The 18,044-nt window shown below is 45.4% G+C and overlaps 1 protein-coding gene across 1 annotated transcript; it reads left to right on the top strand.

Annotated features, from left to right (window-relative positions):
- The first annotated feature begins 2,487 nt into the window (after positions 1-2,487).
- LOC147102662 (recoverin-like) lies at positions 2,488-17,458 on the top strand. The gene is made up of 3 exons (XM_085963362.1): positions 2,488-2,868; positions 15,310-15,421; positions 17,052-17,458. The coding sequence occupies exons 1-3, from the start codon at positions 2,488-2,490 to the stop codon at positions 17,159-17,161; spliced, it is 603 nt and encodes a 200-aa protein (XP_085819488.1). The 3' UTR covers positions 17,162-17,458.
- The last annotated feature ends 586 nt before the right edge of the window (positions 17,459-18,044 follow it).

Here is an 18,044-nt window from a genome sequence, read left to right as displayed (position 1 = left end):
AGAATAGCCGCTCATAGTCTCGTCGATTCATGACAGTTAGGGCTGATCCTGTGTCCAATTCCATCTTTACTGGGGACCCTGCTATCATGAGGGTGGCCCAAATGGTTCGGTGATCTTCCTTTGCGATCACATTGTGTAACTTTAAACAACTTAGTCTCCTGCTCCCGGAGTCCTTATCACTCTCCTGATCTTCCGAACTACTGTCTGTCAGTTTCTTTACTTTCCTGTACTGTTCCTTAGTAGTTCTTGTCATGTTGGTTTTCTTTCCCGACCTGCAGACTCTTGCTATATGTCCCATTTTTCCGCATTGCCTGCATACTTTGTCTTTAAAGCAGCAGTCCTTCTGCTCATGGGTTGTTCTGCCACAGCGATAGCACTTTTCTGCTCCATACGCCATTTCGTTAGCGCTGTATTCTTGTGGTTTCTGTTGTATTTCCGCAGCTCCCCGTGCTGCTGCTTCGTAGGATACTGCCACGCTGAAAGCCTGTTCTAGCATCAGGTCCTTTTTTGAAAGTAGTCGTTTCTGGGTTTCGTCACTCTGGAGCCCGCAGACAAACTTATCCCGTAAGGCGTCTGCCAGTCCTGCTCCGAACTGGCAGTGCTTCAATAACTTGCGTAGTTCCGTAAGATAGTCAGCATTGCCCTCATCTTTGTGCTGGTTTCTTTTATGGAACTTGAATCTTTCTGCTATCAGCAGTGGTGTAGGGCTTTCTGTAAGATATGAACAATCTCCTCAAAACTTTTCTCCATTGGTTTAGCTGGGGTAATTAAATTCCGCAATAGGCCGTACGTACTCGCACCCATCAGATTTAATAATACCGGCGCCCTCTTTCCATCGGCCACCTCATTTGCCTTGCAGTACACTTCAATTCTTTCCACATACGTGGTCCAGTCTTCTACCTCGTTGTCGAAAGCAGTGATACTGCCACTTTTCGGCATCTTGGGTGATTTAAAATGGCGCCTCCCGCGCTTTTGCTTCTTCCCCAACGGAATAAAATGGCGCCTCCCGCGCTTTTGCTTCTTCCCCTTGCTGCCACGCTGGTCCTAGCGTTCTACAGGGTAATGGCAGTGACCCGCAGCTTCGGCGCGTCTCTCTTTCCTTCCCCCCGTTTATTTTCTCTCCGCTGCCCTGTTTTTGAGCACCGACCGCGCCCTGTGCGCTCCACCCTCTCTCTCTCTTGTTTTCTTTTCCCGGCAACGCTACGCGGCCCGTTTTGTAGAGCCGCTCGATCGAGCTTGAGCCCGCCGCAGTCCGGAAGGGTCAGCATGCTACCTGCTACCAGCACGATTTGCTGGAACACCTTAACTGGGGAGCCAAGCACAGCTCTCCACAGTCTCTCCCGCAATTCTCCGAACACCGATGAATTCTTTGGGTGGTTGCCCTCGGTCGACGCCCGTTGCTCAGACTACGACCTCCAAGAACCCTCCTCTCAGGACGAGATCCCCGTGAGATGATGCCACACTGCAGGTGAGTTCGAACTTACTCGTCGCCACTGTAAAGTCCACGCCTCAATAATACACGGACTTCGGGAGAACAGTTTAACAGGTACTTTACTGAACAGGAGGCAACGTCAGACTGAAATACAGAAGCCTGCTAGGGCCTTTTATAGAGGGGTGGTCACTGCCGGTACTGCAGTCTAAAACCAGTTATTCCCTTAAAGGTACATACACAACATTACACTTTTTCAAGGAGGCTTTGAGGATGTCCTTGAAGCGTTTCCTCTGCCCACCTGGGGCTCTCTTGCCGTGCCGGAGCTCCAAGTAGAGCGTTTGTTTTGGGAGTCTTGTATCGGGCATGCGGACAATGTGACCCGTCCATCGGAGCTGATTGAAAAAAAAAATGACCTCTGCCACCAAGAAGGACAAGAGCAGCAACATCATGGAACATCATCACCTCCAAGTTTCCCTCGAAATCACACACCAACTCTGATTTGGACATATACCACTGTTCTTTCATCGTCACTGAGTCAAAATCCTGTGTGGGATCAACATGGGAGCACTATCACCACAAGGACTGTAACAGTTCAAGGAGAAGGCCCACCACCAGCTTCTCAGGGGAGCTAGGCATTGGCAAGAAATTTGGATTGCCAGTGTCACCCACATCCTGAGAACAAATAAGAAAAGTAACACATTTTTCCATCTCTGTGAATTCACATAATTTATGGGACAATAAACCAACAGTTAATGTTGTTGCTAAATAACACTATAGAAAAATAACTATCCACAAGGGGAGATATGTTTTGTTCATAATTTTAAGAATTCATGCCTTAAGTCACAGTTATTTCCATTAGCTAATTAGCTTGCTCGTTACGTAAGAGCTTTGCTGTCTGTGTGAATGTCAGTCAAGGAGATGAAGACTAATCTCTCTAATCCGTAAAGCTTAATCTGTTCAGATAAATACAGATCTGATGCCAGTCTCTGCAGTGTTGGGAGAGTCAGAAGAAGTCTTATATAGTGCTTTGCTTCTCCTAGCCTGTGTGGGTGGAAATGGGAAACACCAAAAGTAGTGTCCTATCCAAAGAAATCTTGGAAGATCTCAAACTGAACACCAATTACTCGGAAGCTGAGCTCTCCGTATGGTATCAGACATTCATGAAGGAATGCCCAAATGGTCAAATCACCATGGATCAATTTGAGAAGATCTACTCTGGCTTCTTCCCACATGCGGACCCCAAAGCTTATGCCCAACATGTCTTCAGGAGCTTTGACGCCAACAGTGATGGGACCTTGGATTTTAGGGAATACATCATTGCCCTTCACCTCACCTCCTCTGGAAAAACTTCACAGAAGCTTGAGTGGGCTTTCTCTCTCTATGATGTGGATGGGAACGGTACAATCAACAAGCAAGAAATACTGGAAATCGTCAAGGTACAGTTGATTTTTAAAAATTGCGTAGTGTCAGTTTTACAAATTGGCAAAAAAAATTATGTTACTCAATTTTCATTTTGAAGTTATTTCCTCCTCTCTACTTCCTCTCAATGCTCACCACTCATCTGTCGAGAATCTTTTGCAGGTAACCGTTCCAATCAAGGTCTGCTCTGTAACCAGTGGCTATAAGCTGCAGCAAAGAGGCCTGAGGTGATGTTTGTGCCTGTTGGGTGAAAATAAATTCACATCTAATCTGTGGTAAAGTAAAAGGTGCAGTTTATTGAAAACAGAGCTCTGGGAGAAGCATCTCAGACCCCGCGAGCACCTTCTCTCCGATCAACAAAATTCACAAGCTTATATACAGTACAAGACTGGAGCACACGATAGCCGTTATTACATTACTTATTCCTTGGCCAATCCGGCTCCGTGGCAACAGCCGCCGCCCCCCCCAATTATATTCCTTCAAAAACAACCTAATTATAACTTTACATCGTTAACTAAGCCCCTTCTTTCAGTTCTGTCTTTTATCTAAGTTTGTCCAGTTATCTGGACCGCAGGGTCCATTCTTGCTTCATCGTGGCTTCGGCCGATCTGAGTCAGTGACTCGTGATTGGACATGGCTCAAAGGTTAATCAAATATACCTTACAGTTGTTACTTCATAACCCGATTGTTCTGCAAATGTTAACCTTGTTATTGCAGCTTCTCATATCCCCACATGCTTAATCACTTCTGTAGTTCAGTTTCTGACCATCTGTTCCATTTGTGGCTTCAACTAGTTTCAACTGAAACTAGGTTGTCATGCTGTGTCGCATGACTGCAACATTCAACTGGTTCAAATCCCAACCCTTCAATCCCTCCTGTTGGTCCCAGTACAAATTTAGATTTTGCCCCGGGATACCAACTTCCAATGCCGTTTCTTGCCATCCACCGGGTAGTCACCCTGTATTGAGGGTTGGGCTCAATTGTCCTGAGCTCGTCCTTTGTTGATCATCATGTGACTCTTTACATGTGAGACTCGTCGTCCTCGTCGTCTTCTCCTGTTGCTTGCAGTTCGTCTGTCGTTGATAGCAGGGGTTTTATCGTATCTCCAGATGCTACTGGAATGCCAGCGAGTGCCAATTTACAACATACTTTCAAAATTGTTATCATAACACAACATATTGTCATCACTACAACAACAATTATAAATCTATGTATCAAATACGATCCCCATGATCCTCCGAAGAGCCAGTCCAACCAACCTTCCCCTGAGGTTTGGTGTAATTTCTTTACCTCCTTTTGTATATGTTCGGCCAAATTGGTTATATTCTCTGAGCTATCTGGTATGTAGGTGCAGCACTCAGCGCCTATCATTGCGCATGTGCCACCTTCTTTAGCTAGGAGATAATCAAGGGCCATTTGTCGGAGAGCTATTGTTCTCATAGCCACCATTTCTGCACTTATTTCAGACAGGGCTTCAGCTGTGTCATTTCCTTCAACTGGTTACTTAGTTCCAAGACGTACCTATGGACTCTATCTCTCAGAGGGCCTATATCCTCTCCTCCTGTTATTATTCCATGGGGGAGTTGCATGGCTCTCCCCGTCATTAATTCAGAAGGGGGCAAACCCATCGTTCGGTTTGGGCTCACCCTTAACTTCATTAACACGGTTGGTAATACATTTACCCATTGCTGTTGCTTTTCCCCTAATGCCTTGGCTAAGGCTGTTTTCAAAGTCCGGTTCATTCGTTCCACCATTCCCGAACTCTGGGGATGGTAGGGAATATGGAATTTTTGCTTTATTCCCATCCATTCGTATATCTTCTTCATTACTATCCCTGTAAAATGTGTCCCCTGATCTGAATCGATTTGGATTGGTACTCCCCATCGGGGAATTATTTCTTCTGCCATTATTCTTGCCACTGTGGTGGCTGTGCAGTCCCTAGTAGGGAAGGCCTTGACCCATCGAGTAAACTGGTCTATAATTACCAAGCAATATCTTTTCCCCCTGGAACTTGGTAATGGTCCGGTGAAATCTATTTGTATCTTTTCCCAAGGGCCTCTAGGTCTCAGCTGGTGGGCCATTCGTATTTTTACTGGCCGTCCTGGGCTATGCTGGGCGCATGTCAGACATTTTTGACAATACTTTGCTACATCCCTTCCTACACCTGGCCACCACCATTCTTGTCCTACCAAATGGGTCATCGCCCCTCTGCCCGCATGATCTATGCCATGGTGTAACTCCAAGAGCGTTTGTCGAATACAAGCGGGGGCTATTACCTTCCTGTTGTATCCGTGTATTAATGGAGACACGGAATGCAGGAGTTGGTTTAACAGGTGTTTACTGAACAAAGTTTGGAGGTGAAATAAAAGATACAAGACACTATACAGGCTTATATACCCGAGTGGTCACTACCGGTATTACAGTACACAGGGGCTCTTAAAGGTACATACACTACAATTCCTCCCCTTTTAGATAATTAGTACATAACATTTTAAGTAATCATTAATTAACATGTTTACAAGAACAATAATCTGCACATTTGCTGCAGCTAATCAATTATAAGTCAGTCTCTCTGGAGGCTTCCTGACTCAGTCCGGATAACACCTCGGTGGTGTAGTAGTTTTCGGTGGTGTAGTAGGTTCTTTTGGCAAGGTCGATTCGGCTTGAATGCCAGTGTCGGGTTCATCTGGTTCCAGTATCACCGGATCGGAGGTAGATACTATGGGTATCTCTGCTTCATCATTAGGCGTATAGAGTTGTGGTGTAGGTTGTCCCTTTTCGGATGACTCTATGATCTGGTCAGCATGGCGCCTTATTGCGCTTTCTCCAATGTCCACGGTATACATCAGCGGTCCTGGTCGTGTGCAAATAGTTCCAGGCTGCCATTTCTCAGTACGGTAGTCCCGGGCCAAAACTTGTTGACCTATCTGGAAGGTTCTAGTTGGCCTTTCATTCATGCCTTGAAATTGCCGGTTCTCTACGTCCCTTCTGATGTTTGGCTTGATCAAATCCAGCCGGCATCTTAGGTTTCTATTGAAGAACATCATGGCGGGAGTTTGGTTTGTAACCACATGTGTTGCATTCCTGTATGCAAACAAGAAGTTATCTACCTTATGCTGAAGTTTTATGTCTTCATTACCCATGGCCTTTATGGCCTTCTTGAAGGTCTGGACAAACCTTTCAGCTAATCCATTGGTGGCGGGATGGTATGGGGCGGACGTGTAGTGCTTAACCCCATTGTTTTTTAAGAACTTCCTGAATTCTTCGGACACAAATTGCGGTCCATTATCAGAACAGATCTGTTCAGGCAGCCCATTCCTGGCAAATATGGTCCTTAATACTGTGATGGTTTTTTCCGTGGTGGTGGAGGACATCTTTATTACCTCCGGCCACTTGGAGTGTGCATCAACCACGATTAAGAACATTGAGTCCATAAATGGACCAGCAAAGTCGATATGTACCCTTTGCCATGGAGATGAGGGCCACTCCCATGGATGTAGAGGGGCTTGTAGTGGGGCGTTTTGGACCTTCTGGCATCCTAGACAGCTCTTGGTCATTTCTTCGATGTCTCCATCGATACCTGGCCACCACACAAACGCTCTGGCTAAGTTCTTCATTTTCACTCCACCCAGATGCCGCTCATGAAGCTCCTTTAGCACTTTATCCTGGAGTTTGGGTGGAATCACCACTCTGGATCCACACATCAAGGTTCCTCGGCACACTGACAGCTGTTCTCTTCTTTGTGAGAATGCTGGCAACAGTGGTTCGCCATGTGCTGGCCATCCCTTCACCGTTAAATTGTAGACTCGTGAGAGAGTCGGGGCATTTCTCGTTTCCTTTTCAATGGTAGAATTTGTTACTGGTAGACATTCCACTATGGTTGAGTGGAACATCTCCACTGGGTCCACTGTAGGTGCCTCTTCTACCGTTGGCAACAGTAGGCGCGATAAACTGTCAGCATTCCCATGCTGTTTTGATCCTTTGTATTCTATGTCATATTAGTGTGCCCCTAGGAAAAGGGACCACCTCTGTAACCTTTGTGCTGTCATAATGGGAACGCCATTTTTAGGGTTGAATATGGAGACGAGGGGTTGATGGTCAGTCAACAAGGTAAATTTTTGTCCGTGTAGGTAATGGTTGAATTTCTTCACTCCCCACACCAGGCTGAGTGCTTCCCTGTCGATCTGGGCGTAGTTACGCTCAGCTGAGTTCAATGAGCATGACGCAAAAGCTATCGGCCGCTCCGAGCCATCAGGGAATCTATGCGATAATACCGCTCCTACGCCGTAAGGGGATGCATCGCACGCCAGTCTGATTGGCAGTGATGGGTTGTAATGAGCCAACACTTCCTTGGACGTGATCAAGCCTTTGCATTTATGGAAGGCACGTTTACAGTCTTCGCTCCATTTCCAAATTACTCCCGTTTGTAGCAGTGCGTTAAGAGGGTGCAGAACAGTTGACAAGTTCGGTAAAAATTTATGATAGTAATTTATCAATCCCAGGAACGACCTTAATTGTGAGACATTTTCAGGTGCTGGGGCTTTTATGACAGCTTCAATTTTTTCAGGTGACTTATGCAACCCTTCTTCGTTAATTATATGGCCACAATATGATATTTGTTTCTGGAAAAATTCACACTTGGGGCGATTTGCTCGTAGGCCCCGTTCTCTCAGTCTAGTGAGCACCTGCTCCAAATTGGCAAGGTGCTCGTTGTCGTTTTCTCCTGTTACAAGGATGTCGTCTAGGTAGCATTGAGTCCCCGGAATCCCTTGGAGGGCTTGCTCCATAGCTCTTTGCCAGATAGCTGGAGCTGATGCTACTCCGAAAACCAGTCGATTGTACTGGTACAGGCCTTTGTGTGTGTTTATCGTGAGATACTTTTTAGAGGCCTCCTCAACCTCCATCTGTAGATATGCCTGTGCCAAGTCAACTTTGGTGAAACATTTCCCTCCGGATAGTGAGGCGAAAATATCTTCTATCCTCGGAAGAGGATACTGTACCATGTGAAGGACCCGGTTTACAGTCACCTTGAAGTCCCCACAGATGCGAATTTTTCTCTGTTCTTCAGATTTATCATTATTCAACGTTTTCTTCATAACCGGGACGATGGGTGTTGCCCACTCGCTCCAATCTACCTTGGATAACACGCCTGCCTTTTCCAAATTCTCCTGCTCTGCCTCGACTGCTGGACGAATTGCGTATGGCACCGGCCTTGCCTTAAAAAACTTGGGAAATGCCGCATCTTCCACTTTTATTGAGGCGGTGACGCCTTTCAAGGTTCCGAATTCCTGTTGAAACACTTCTTTGGCGTTGGCCAAGATGTCTTTTAATCGTGCAGGTATGATGTCATCATCATTTTTTTTCTTACTGGTCACCGTCAGTGCCTGAATGTAGTGCCAGTCTAAACGTATCTTCCTGATCCATTCACGTCCCAACAGCGGTGGACCACCATCTTGCAGAACGTATAAATACAACTTCTTTATTTCCTTGCCGTTGTATACAACAGGCACCCTTATTTTCCCTCTGGGGTATACTTTCTGCCCCGTATATGTCTTCAAGATAATGGATGTGTCTTTCAAAGATATATGCGGAAATAGCCGCTCGTAATCCCGTCGACTTATGACGGTCAGAGCTGATCCTGTATCTAGCTCCATTTTAACTGGGGACCCCGCTATCATGAGGGTAACCCAAATGGTCTGGTAATCTTCTTTGGCAATTACATTATGTAATTTGAGACAGCTTAGTCTCTTGTTTCCGGAGTCGCTATTGCTCTTCTGGTCTTCGGAGCTACTGTCCGTCATCATTTGTAGCTTTCTGTACTTTTCCTTATTGATTTTTTTTCTGTCAGTGGATTTTTTGTTTCCAGATCGGCATACACGTGCAATGTGTCCCATCTTTCCGCATTGCCTGCATGCGTTGTCCTTGAACCAGCAGTCCCTCTGGTCATGGGTGGATCTGCCACAGCGATAACATCTCTCGAATCCCCGTGTCATTTCATGGGTGCCGAAGTCCTGTGGCTTTTGCTGTATCTCTGCAGCTCCTCTTGCTGCTGCTTCGTATGATACAGCCACACTGAAAGCCTTGTCCAGTGTCAAATCTTTCTCAGAAAGTAACCTTTTCTGTGTTCCTTCACTTAGGAGACCACAGACGAATTTGTCTCGTAGAGAATCTGCCAGTCCTGCCCCGAATTGGCAGTGCTTTGACAGCTTTCTTAATTCGGTGAGGCAATCAGTGTTACTTTCATTCTTGTGCTGATTCCTCCTGAAGAATTTGAATCGTTCCGCTATCAGCAGCGGTGTTGGGTTTAAGTGCTCCTGTAGGGTATCAACAATCTCCTTAAAATTCTTGTCCATCGGTTTGGCTGGAGTGATTAAGTTTCGTAACAGCCCGTATGTCCTTGCGTCCATCAGATTTAGAAGTACCGATGCCTTTTTATCATCCTCTACTTCATTCGCTGTGCAATATCACAGAATCACAGAATCACAGAATCACAACAGTGCAGATAGAGGCCATTTCGGCCCATCGAGCCTGCACCGACACATATCCCACCCGATCCCCGTAACCCCTACACCAACACATATCCCACCCTATCCCCGTATATTTAATCCCCCTAACTCTAAGGGTCAATTTATCATAGCCAATCATCCTAACCCGCACATCTTTGGACTATATACCTCCACTCTTTCCACATATGTGGTCCAATCCTCTATATTACTATCAAAAGCAGTAATATTGCCAGTTTTAGGCATCCTGAAAATCAAAAATGGCGCCTCCCGCGCTTTCCTTTCTTCCCTGCCAAGAAAAAATGGCGCCTCCCGCGCTTTCCCGCCGCTGCCGCTGCTGACAACGCTGTTCTCCGCGGTTTTTATTTACACAGATATTTTTAATAGTTGGAGACTCGTTCCCGCCGGACTCTCTGGGATTTTTCCCTCCCTTTGCTTGGTCCGAATGCCGACCTGCTTTGCAGCGCCAGCCGTCTCCCGAGTGCTCCACCCTCTGTCTCTGTTTGCCTCCGCCTTCCGACTCGCTGCTCGGCCCCGCTGCAGAGCCACCCGATCGAGCCCCAGCCCGCCGCCCAGGAAGGATTAGTGCAGTACCTGCCACCAGCCCAGCTAGCTGGTGAAACCACAGTTTTTTTTTCTTTCTTCGACCTTCGTCTGAGGAATCGATCTCCTTGAGGTGTTGCCGAATTGCAGTTAAGTCCGTTTCCAATTCGTCGCCACTGTTGTATCCGTGCATTAATGGAGACACGGAATGCAGGAGTTGGTTTAACAGGTGTTTACTGAACAAAGTCTGGAGGTGAACTAAAAGATGCAAGACACTATACAGGCTTATATACCCGAGTGGTCACTACTGGTATTACAGTACACAGGGGCTCTTAAAGGTACATACACTACAATTCCCGTCCTTTCACCAAACCCCTTGATCATCCGCTCTACCTCCTACACCATACCATTCCTGCCTTTCTCCCGGCGCGGTATCCCGGTGCAACCTTCCGATGTCTATCTGGTCTACCTGTGTACTTGCTACCGGTAGTTCCTGTTCTAATGCCTGCTGCACTGCCAAACCCGCGGCCCGATTGCCCTCCTGTTGGCGGGTTTCTACCTTCTGATGGGCTTTAATTTTTACTACTGCCGCCTGCTTTGGTGCCTTTGCAGCTTCCAAGAGGGCCCCTATTCGCTGTTGATGCCTGATAAGATCTCCTCCTGCAGTGACAAATCCCCTTCTTCCCCAAGCTATCATATAATCGTGCACCACTCCAAACGCATATCTACTATCTGTGTCTGGTATGGAGGATAATGCCCCCGGTCATTACTGTGGGCTCGCTAACCTTTACCGCCCACGCTGCGCAGTCCAGTGCTGCTACACATCGTGATAATCCAACGGCTACGGATGACTGTTTAGTGGAGTAATATGCTACTGGCCGTCGCCTGTCCCCATGTTGTTGGGTTATCACGGCGGCGTAGAACCCCCCCTTCATTCTCACAATGAATGTGGAATGGTTTCCTCATGTCGGGTAGACCGAGGCCAGGGGCTGATATCAGCGCTTGTTTTAAACTCCCATATGCCTGCTCCTGTTCTGGTCCCCACTCTACCGGGGTATTACCGGGACTTCCCCCTTTCACCAATTTCTGGATGGGTTCCGCTATAGCTGCAAAGCTCGGTATAAAATTCCTACTATAATTAAAGAGACCTAAAACCTTCCTGACTCCTCGTACTGAGACCGGTCGGGGCACCTCTTGTATGGCCTTCCGTCGGTCACCTGGCATGGCTCGGGTCCCCTGGGATAATTGTTGTCCCAGGTAAATCACTGTGCTCTGCCCGATTTGAGCTTTCTTAGGGTTTACCTTGAACCCTCCTGTTTCCAGGGCTTGTAGGACTTCAGTTAAAGCAGCTGCATGTCCATGCTCATCTTCCGAGGCGATTAACAGGTCATCCACGTATTGCAACACAGTGCTGCGATACGGGTTGGGGTTCACTGTTTCTAACAGTGAACTCATTACCCGGTGGAATACCGCCAGGCTGTTATGGACCCCCCGAGGTAGCCTAGTCCATGTATACTGTCTTTCCCTGACCGTAAAGGCAAACTTATTCTGGGATTCCTGGTCTAAAGGTAAAGACCAGAATCCATTAGCTATGTCCAAAACTGTAAAAATCTTGTGCTCCGAGTTCAAGGCATTTAAGATTGTGGATGGGCTGGCCACTATTGGGTGCAATTTGGGCGTTACCTTGTTTAATTCAGTATAATCAATAGTCAGTCGGAATGGTTTATCCGGTTTGGTGACTGGCCATACGGGCGAGTTGGCCGTGCTTTCGGTAATCCTAATTATGCCCCTTTCTTCCAGATCACGCACTATTTCTTGTACCGCTTCCCATGCTTCTGGTTTAATAGGGTATTGCTTATGGGGCTTGTGTTCCGGACCTGGAACCGTGATTGGCTCCGTTTTTACCCGTCCGGTGACCTGTTTTGTCTTAGCCCAAACCCCTTTCATAATTTTGCATATGGTCCCGTGTGGTTTTCATTCTAGTTCCCAATCCCTGCTCAAAGATGCTGCACTCCCTACCCTAGCCAAATTGGTGCATGGTTTATCTATACTGACCTTGGACCCATCTCCTTTGGACCAAACAATTTTATTTTGCGCGGAGTCCACCAATATATTAAATTCTTTTAGCAAGTCTATTCCTAATATGGCACCTTCGTTATTTGGACACACATAAAATTGGGCAGGGAGGAGTTTTCCTGTTATCTCTAAAACTTGTACTTCACTTTTATAAGCCTTAATTTTTATACCCCCTAATCCTACTATATATATATACTCCTTGGTTGTCAGAAGGGGCAAATCAGTCAAGGATACTGATGCTCCTGTGTCAACTAACATTTCACACGGTTGGCCCCCTAATAATGCTGCTACATAGGCTCGGTTATCCGAGCCTCCTTTTACTGGGGCCGCCTCCCGTCATTGACTCTTCCCTTTCGATTTGAGGTACTCAAGAAAGTCCCTTCTATCCTCCGGACTGAGATAAGCGCCCTGTGTCTGGTCCACGTCTCCTTTCTTCTGCCAACAGCTGTGACTCTGGTGTCCTGGCTTACCGCAATAGTCACATCCCCCTTTCTTTCCACTCCTGCAATCCTTTGCCATATGTCCCATCTTACTGGTTTGTGTCTTAACCCTTTTTGTTAACATTACTAACTGATGTATTAAAATTACTCCTGCTTTCTTAGTTTTCTTTTGTTTCTGCTTTTCCCACCACTCCCGTTGTGTTACTGGTTTTTCTAGTGGATCCCACCCATCTTTCTTCATTTTATCGATCAAACCCTTTTGGTCGTCAGCATAGAGCCGACTCATTGATCCTGGCGGACCCCAGTCTGGGCCTCCGCCTTCCGCCATAACATTCCGCCCCTAATAACTCGTTCTCAGAGGTCTACCTATCGTCCACCACTAGTGATGGCGGTCCTGACTTGTAACTATCTCGCTGTCAGAGGTGATTATTTCACTTGCAGCCGTTAATACATTAATACAATACGTCACGTAATGCAATACAACAGATCTCGCAACGCAACACAGCAGAGAGACTTTTAGTCTGTCTCGGATTCCCAACTAACTCTGGCCTTCACGTGGGGCCCAGTCGCCCTCTTAATTCCGGCTCAGTATGGGTCCTTGAGACATTTACATTCCGAAATAACACATCAGGTTTCAATCAACTTAACCACTATTTAAACTGCATCTCTCACCCATCACGGACCCCAGATTCTTTCGATACTACATCGCTGTCACACTACCCTTCCGAGTGATCCAATTTCTGGACGGTCAAAGATCTGACTACTCGCCCCGCTCCGGTCTTCCAGCTTCGAAGTACCCTGCTCGCAGCGCCAATTTGTTGGGTGAAAATAAATTCACATCTAATCTGTGGTAAAGTAAAAGGTGCAGTTTATTGAAAACAGAGCTCTGGGAGAAGCATCTCAGACCCCGCGGTCTGTGCGAGCACCTTCTCTCCAATCAACAAAATTCACAAGCTTATATATAGTACAAGACTGGAGCACACCGATAGCCGTTATTACATTACTTATTCCTTGGCCAATCCGGCTCCGTGGCAACAGCCGCCCCCCCCCAATTATAATCCTTCGAAAACAACCTAATTATAAGTTTACATCGTTAGCTAAGCCCCTTCTTTCAGTTCTGTCTTTTATCTAAGTTTGTCCAGTTATCTGGACCGCAGGGTCCATTCTTGCTTCATCGTGGCTTCGGCCGATCTGAGTCAGTGACTCGTGATTGGACATGGCTCAAAGGTTAATCAAATATACCTTACATACATCCGCGTGACAGTTGTTACTTCGTAACCCGATTATTCTGCAAATTTTAACCTTGTTATTGCAGCTTCTCATATCCCCACATGCTTAATCACTTCTGTAGTTCAGTTTCTGACCATCTGTTCCATTTGTGGCTTCAACTAGTTTCAACCGAAACTAGGTTGTCATGCTGTGTCGCTTGACTGCAACATTCAACTGGTTCAAATCCCAACCCTTCAGTGCCAATTCTGTTTGTTTCCTCCTCTCGTTGGAGAAAATCTTCAGCTTCCCCCAAGACAACCTGGGGGCCTCCCAATATAACAACAGCATCATGCGTTCTACCATTATGTAGCTTAATTACAATTTTGAAGTAACTTTAAATCATGTATTAATTATAAAAAGATCTTGAAAGCACTTTTATTTATATAGCACCGTAACACGTGCCTAAGGCATTCTAAGGCACTTTGCTCTTGAAGTACAGTCACTATTATGTAGGTGCATCTAGCAGAAAATGTGCATGCAGCAAGGTACCACAAATAGCAAATGAACGAATGGCCAGTTAATTGTGAAGTTGATTGTGGGAGGAACATTACCCCAGTAACTGGGAGAATTCCCTGATCTTATTTTGAATGGTGTCACGGGATCTGGTTTTGTAGCAGAATCGTACTTTGAAGGTAAAATACATCTCATCAATAATTCTAACTAAATATGGAGCATCCATAATAAGTCAAATAATGTACTTATTTTTGAATGGGAATCAGTATGTATATTTATAATTGCAACAGCAGAGGAATTATTAAATTGAAGGAGACTGGCTAAACACTATTAAATAATTATAGTGGAAATATGGAAGAGTTCTTAGTAGCTTCCCCACTGTCAATCTTTCAGTTGCATTTCAAAATTATATTAATATTCATGATGACTTCAGTGTGTTTTATGCTGGAACAGGAATTCTTAAACAGCTTAAAGCACAATGTGAATCAGTTCTCTGACACTCGTTACATGCTACATTAGAATATTCATAACCAAAAATAGAGGGGGGGGGGTACTTGGGATGCCACGATTGGTCTTTCCCACATTACAACAGTGAATACACTTGAAAAGTATCTCATTGGCTGCAAAGCGCTCTGGGGCATCCTAGGGTCGTGAAAGGTGCTATATAAATGGAAGTTGTTTCTTTCCTTGCCCTGGGGTTGGCAGCAGAGAGAAAAAAAAACAGGAACAGTTTTGGTCCTGATCACTGTCCAGTGATACCTGATGGGAGTTGTGTGAGAACATCGGACGAGAACAAGATTGAGCTCCACTGTGATGGCCTTTGTGGTTGACTAGCCCATGCACAGTCCAGGCTCATAAATGAACAATGGCCATGATTATGAAGTATTGGAGGGTGCTGGAACCGTACGATGATCTTTAGGCGAGGAAGGAAGAGAACAGGGGGATAATTTGAAAAAGAAAATTGAGTTATTATTCTCCATTTATTGCTTTTTCTGCAGGTTGCTTAAAAGTAAAATGCAGTTTGATTTAATTTATTAGCTGTGTCAATTAAAGATGTAAATGTGTACATCTGCGAAAAGGTAGATACAGTTGGCTGTGCCCTGTGTAGAATTAGTGCAATAGTCTGTCAGCCTCATTGCAGCTTTAGTGAAATCAGCTCTTCACTCTCCCGCAGGCGATATTTAAAATGATAGATGAGGAAGAAAAGAAGACCCTGCCAGAAGACGAGAACACACCAGAAAAGAGAGCCGACAAAATCTGGGATTATTTCGGCAAGAAAGAAAATGGTAAACTAACCGACGTGGCGGGGGTGGGGGCGGAGCGTGGGGATGGAACTACCCAATGCACAGCTTCCTGGTATCCTTTCTGGATTAAACTGCTATAAACTGACATTAGGAGGCACACTGGTTTTAGTTTAACAAGTACGGGGTGTGATGAAATACTCCCCACTTACTTGGATGAGTGCAGCTGCAACAACAGTCAAGAAGCTCGACACCATCCAGGACAAAGCAGCCTGCATGATTGGCACCCAATCCACCACCTTAAACATTCACTCCCTCCACCACTGGCGCACCGTGGCTGCAGTGTGTACCACCTACAAGCTGCACTGCAGCAACTCGCCAAGGCTTCATCGGCAGCACCTCCCAAACCCGCGACCTTTTCCACCTAGAAGGACAAGGGCAGCAGGCGCATGGAAACACCACCACCTCCAAGTTCCCCTCCAAGTCACACACCATCCTGACTTAGAAGTATATCGCTGATCCTTCATCGTCGCTGGGTCAAAATCCTGGAACTCCCTCCCTAACAGCACTGTGGGAGTACCTTCACCACACGGGCTGCAGCAGTTCAAGAAGACGGCTCACCACCACCTTCTCAAGGGCAACTAGGGATGAGCAATAAATGCTGGCTTTGCCAGCGACGCCCAGATCCCATAAACAAATTTTAAAAAATTTGGTGGTAGTTCTGCACCTGTAAAGCTAGATATCGTCCCTTTCTTAATTACTATCCCATCTATGGCCTGAGGAGACTGCTCCCTGGAGTGAAAGGAAGTTAGTCAAGATGGAGTAGTAAGGTCTGTGTGGTTTCCCCACATACTCCCTTAATTCACCCTCATGATGCAGTCTGTATCTAATAATGGTAGAGTGTAAGTAATTAGTATTTCGGAGGGCACCTCTGAACCAAGGAAGTTGTCAAGCCATCAGATATTAGAGTAGGAGATGTACAGTGAACAAGAACAAGGAGCAATATTTTGCCTGTTACCATTCATGGTCAATAATCCTTACATGTCTGTTGCTCATTAGTACAGTAATTGCTGTATTAATACACACACATTAATGGAACTTACTGAATCAACTCTTGAAGCTTTAAGTCGCCACCTGCCTATCAGCAACCAGGTTGTTGCTAGGGCAATGTTATAAAAATAGGCCCACTTACTGACGAGGGAATAAAAGGAAAACTGGCATGTCCAGAAATCTAAAATGAAAATAGAAAATGGTGGAAATACACAGCAGGTCCGTCCGCATCTGAAGGAGGAAGAGAAATTAATATTTGGCTTTAACTGTTCAGGAAAACTGAGGTGCCTATCCAAAAGGTTAAACTATCTTACCTTTTCTGCTGCTAAGTGAACTGCAGTATATTTCCAGCATTTTCTTGTTACTCGGTTATTGGATGCAGATTCTGGCGAAACCTACGTTTACTTAAAAATGGTCCATTTATTTAAAAAAAAACTCCCAGTTTACCTCAAAATTATTTTTTTTATTTCAAGAAGCACCACTGATTCATGCAAACAGGTCACAATTTACATTACAAAGCAACCGATGTTAGAAAATGGTGGCTGCCAAGATTGTCCAAAATATATTGAAGCAAAGGCTTATTTTAAATGTATGCACTTTTTAATTAAATGTCCTTTTTTTACAGATAAATTATTGGAAGGCGAGTTTATTCAAGGCACGTTGGAAAACAAGAACATTCTTCGACTGATACAATTTGAACCTATGAAAATCGAAGAGAAACTAAAGCGGAAATAGCTTTAATGTTTCACTGGGGCAGCAAATTTCCAAGATTGTTTACAAGTTACATATTTCTACATAATAGAGTGTAAGAACTGTACATTTCAATATTCAAAATATTTCACTGTACACTTTCATTTTAACATGGACATGTATTTTACAAAACTTAATACACGCACAGCGATTGTGACTGAGATTTTCCTAATCTGAAGCGACGGTTAAAGCCTCTTAATCCTCAAGGTCATTTACTGAAATCCGTATAATAGCTTTTGTGGATGCTCGGGTCCTAAATAAATTAGATTTAATTGTGTAACATACACGTGTCTTATTGTATTTAACTAACACGACCTTACATGGATTTTCTTCGTCAATCTGCCAGTTGTAGAATTTAGAGATCTTAAACTAACGAGATGGATGGCTATGCACCTAGAATTGCATGAGGTGATTTTTTAAGGCCATGGCGTTGAGTTTGATGCAGAAGGGACTGTTCTAGCCTGAGGTGATAGTCGAGACATGTTGAGATAAGTATGGGTCGAACACAGATTCGGATCTGGAGCGCCCGGTTTCATTGAATTACAGATCCAAAATCCGGATTCAGATTTAGATTTTTTAACATATATTTGTTTATGGCATCTGGGCATCGCTGGCAAGGCCGGTATTTATCGCCCATCCCTAATTGCCCTTGAGAAGGTGGTGGAGAGCCGCCTTCTTGAAACCCTGCAGTCCGTGTGGTGAAGGCTGTTAGGGAGGGAGTCCCAGGATTTTGACCCAGCAACGATGAAGGATCGACGATATACTTCCAAGTCAGGATGGTGTGTGACTTGGAAGGGAACTTGGAGGTGGTGGTGTTCCCATGCGCCTACGTAGAGTTACATAGGATATACGGCACAGAAATAGGTCT

This window comes from Somniosus microcephalus, chromosome 21 (assembly GCF_052327205.1).
Source record: "Somniosus microcephalus isolate GS21.2 chromosome 21, FLI_Smic_1.0, whole genome shotgun sequence".
Lineage (NCBI taxonomy): Eukaryota > Metazoa > Chordata > Chondrichthyes > Squaliformes > Somniosidae > Somniosus > Somniosus microcephalus.
This window is presented reverse-complemented; position numbering and strand designations above follow the sequence as displayed.

Coding starts and splice junctions, on each gene's coding strand:
- LOC147102662 (XM_085963362.1), top strand. CDS start 2,488: ATGGGAAACACCAAAAGTAGTGTCCTATCCAAAGAAATCTTGGAAGAT. Junction 2,869..15,309: donor AAATACTGGAAATCGTCAAG/GTACAGTTGATT, acceptor ACTCTCCCGCAG/GCGATATTTAAAATGATAGA. Junction 15,422..17,051: donor TTTCGGCAAGAAAGAAAATG/GTAAACTAACCG, acceptor CTTTTTTTACAG/ATAAATTATTGGAAGGCGAG.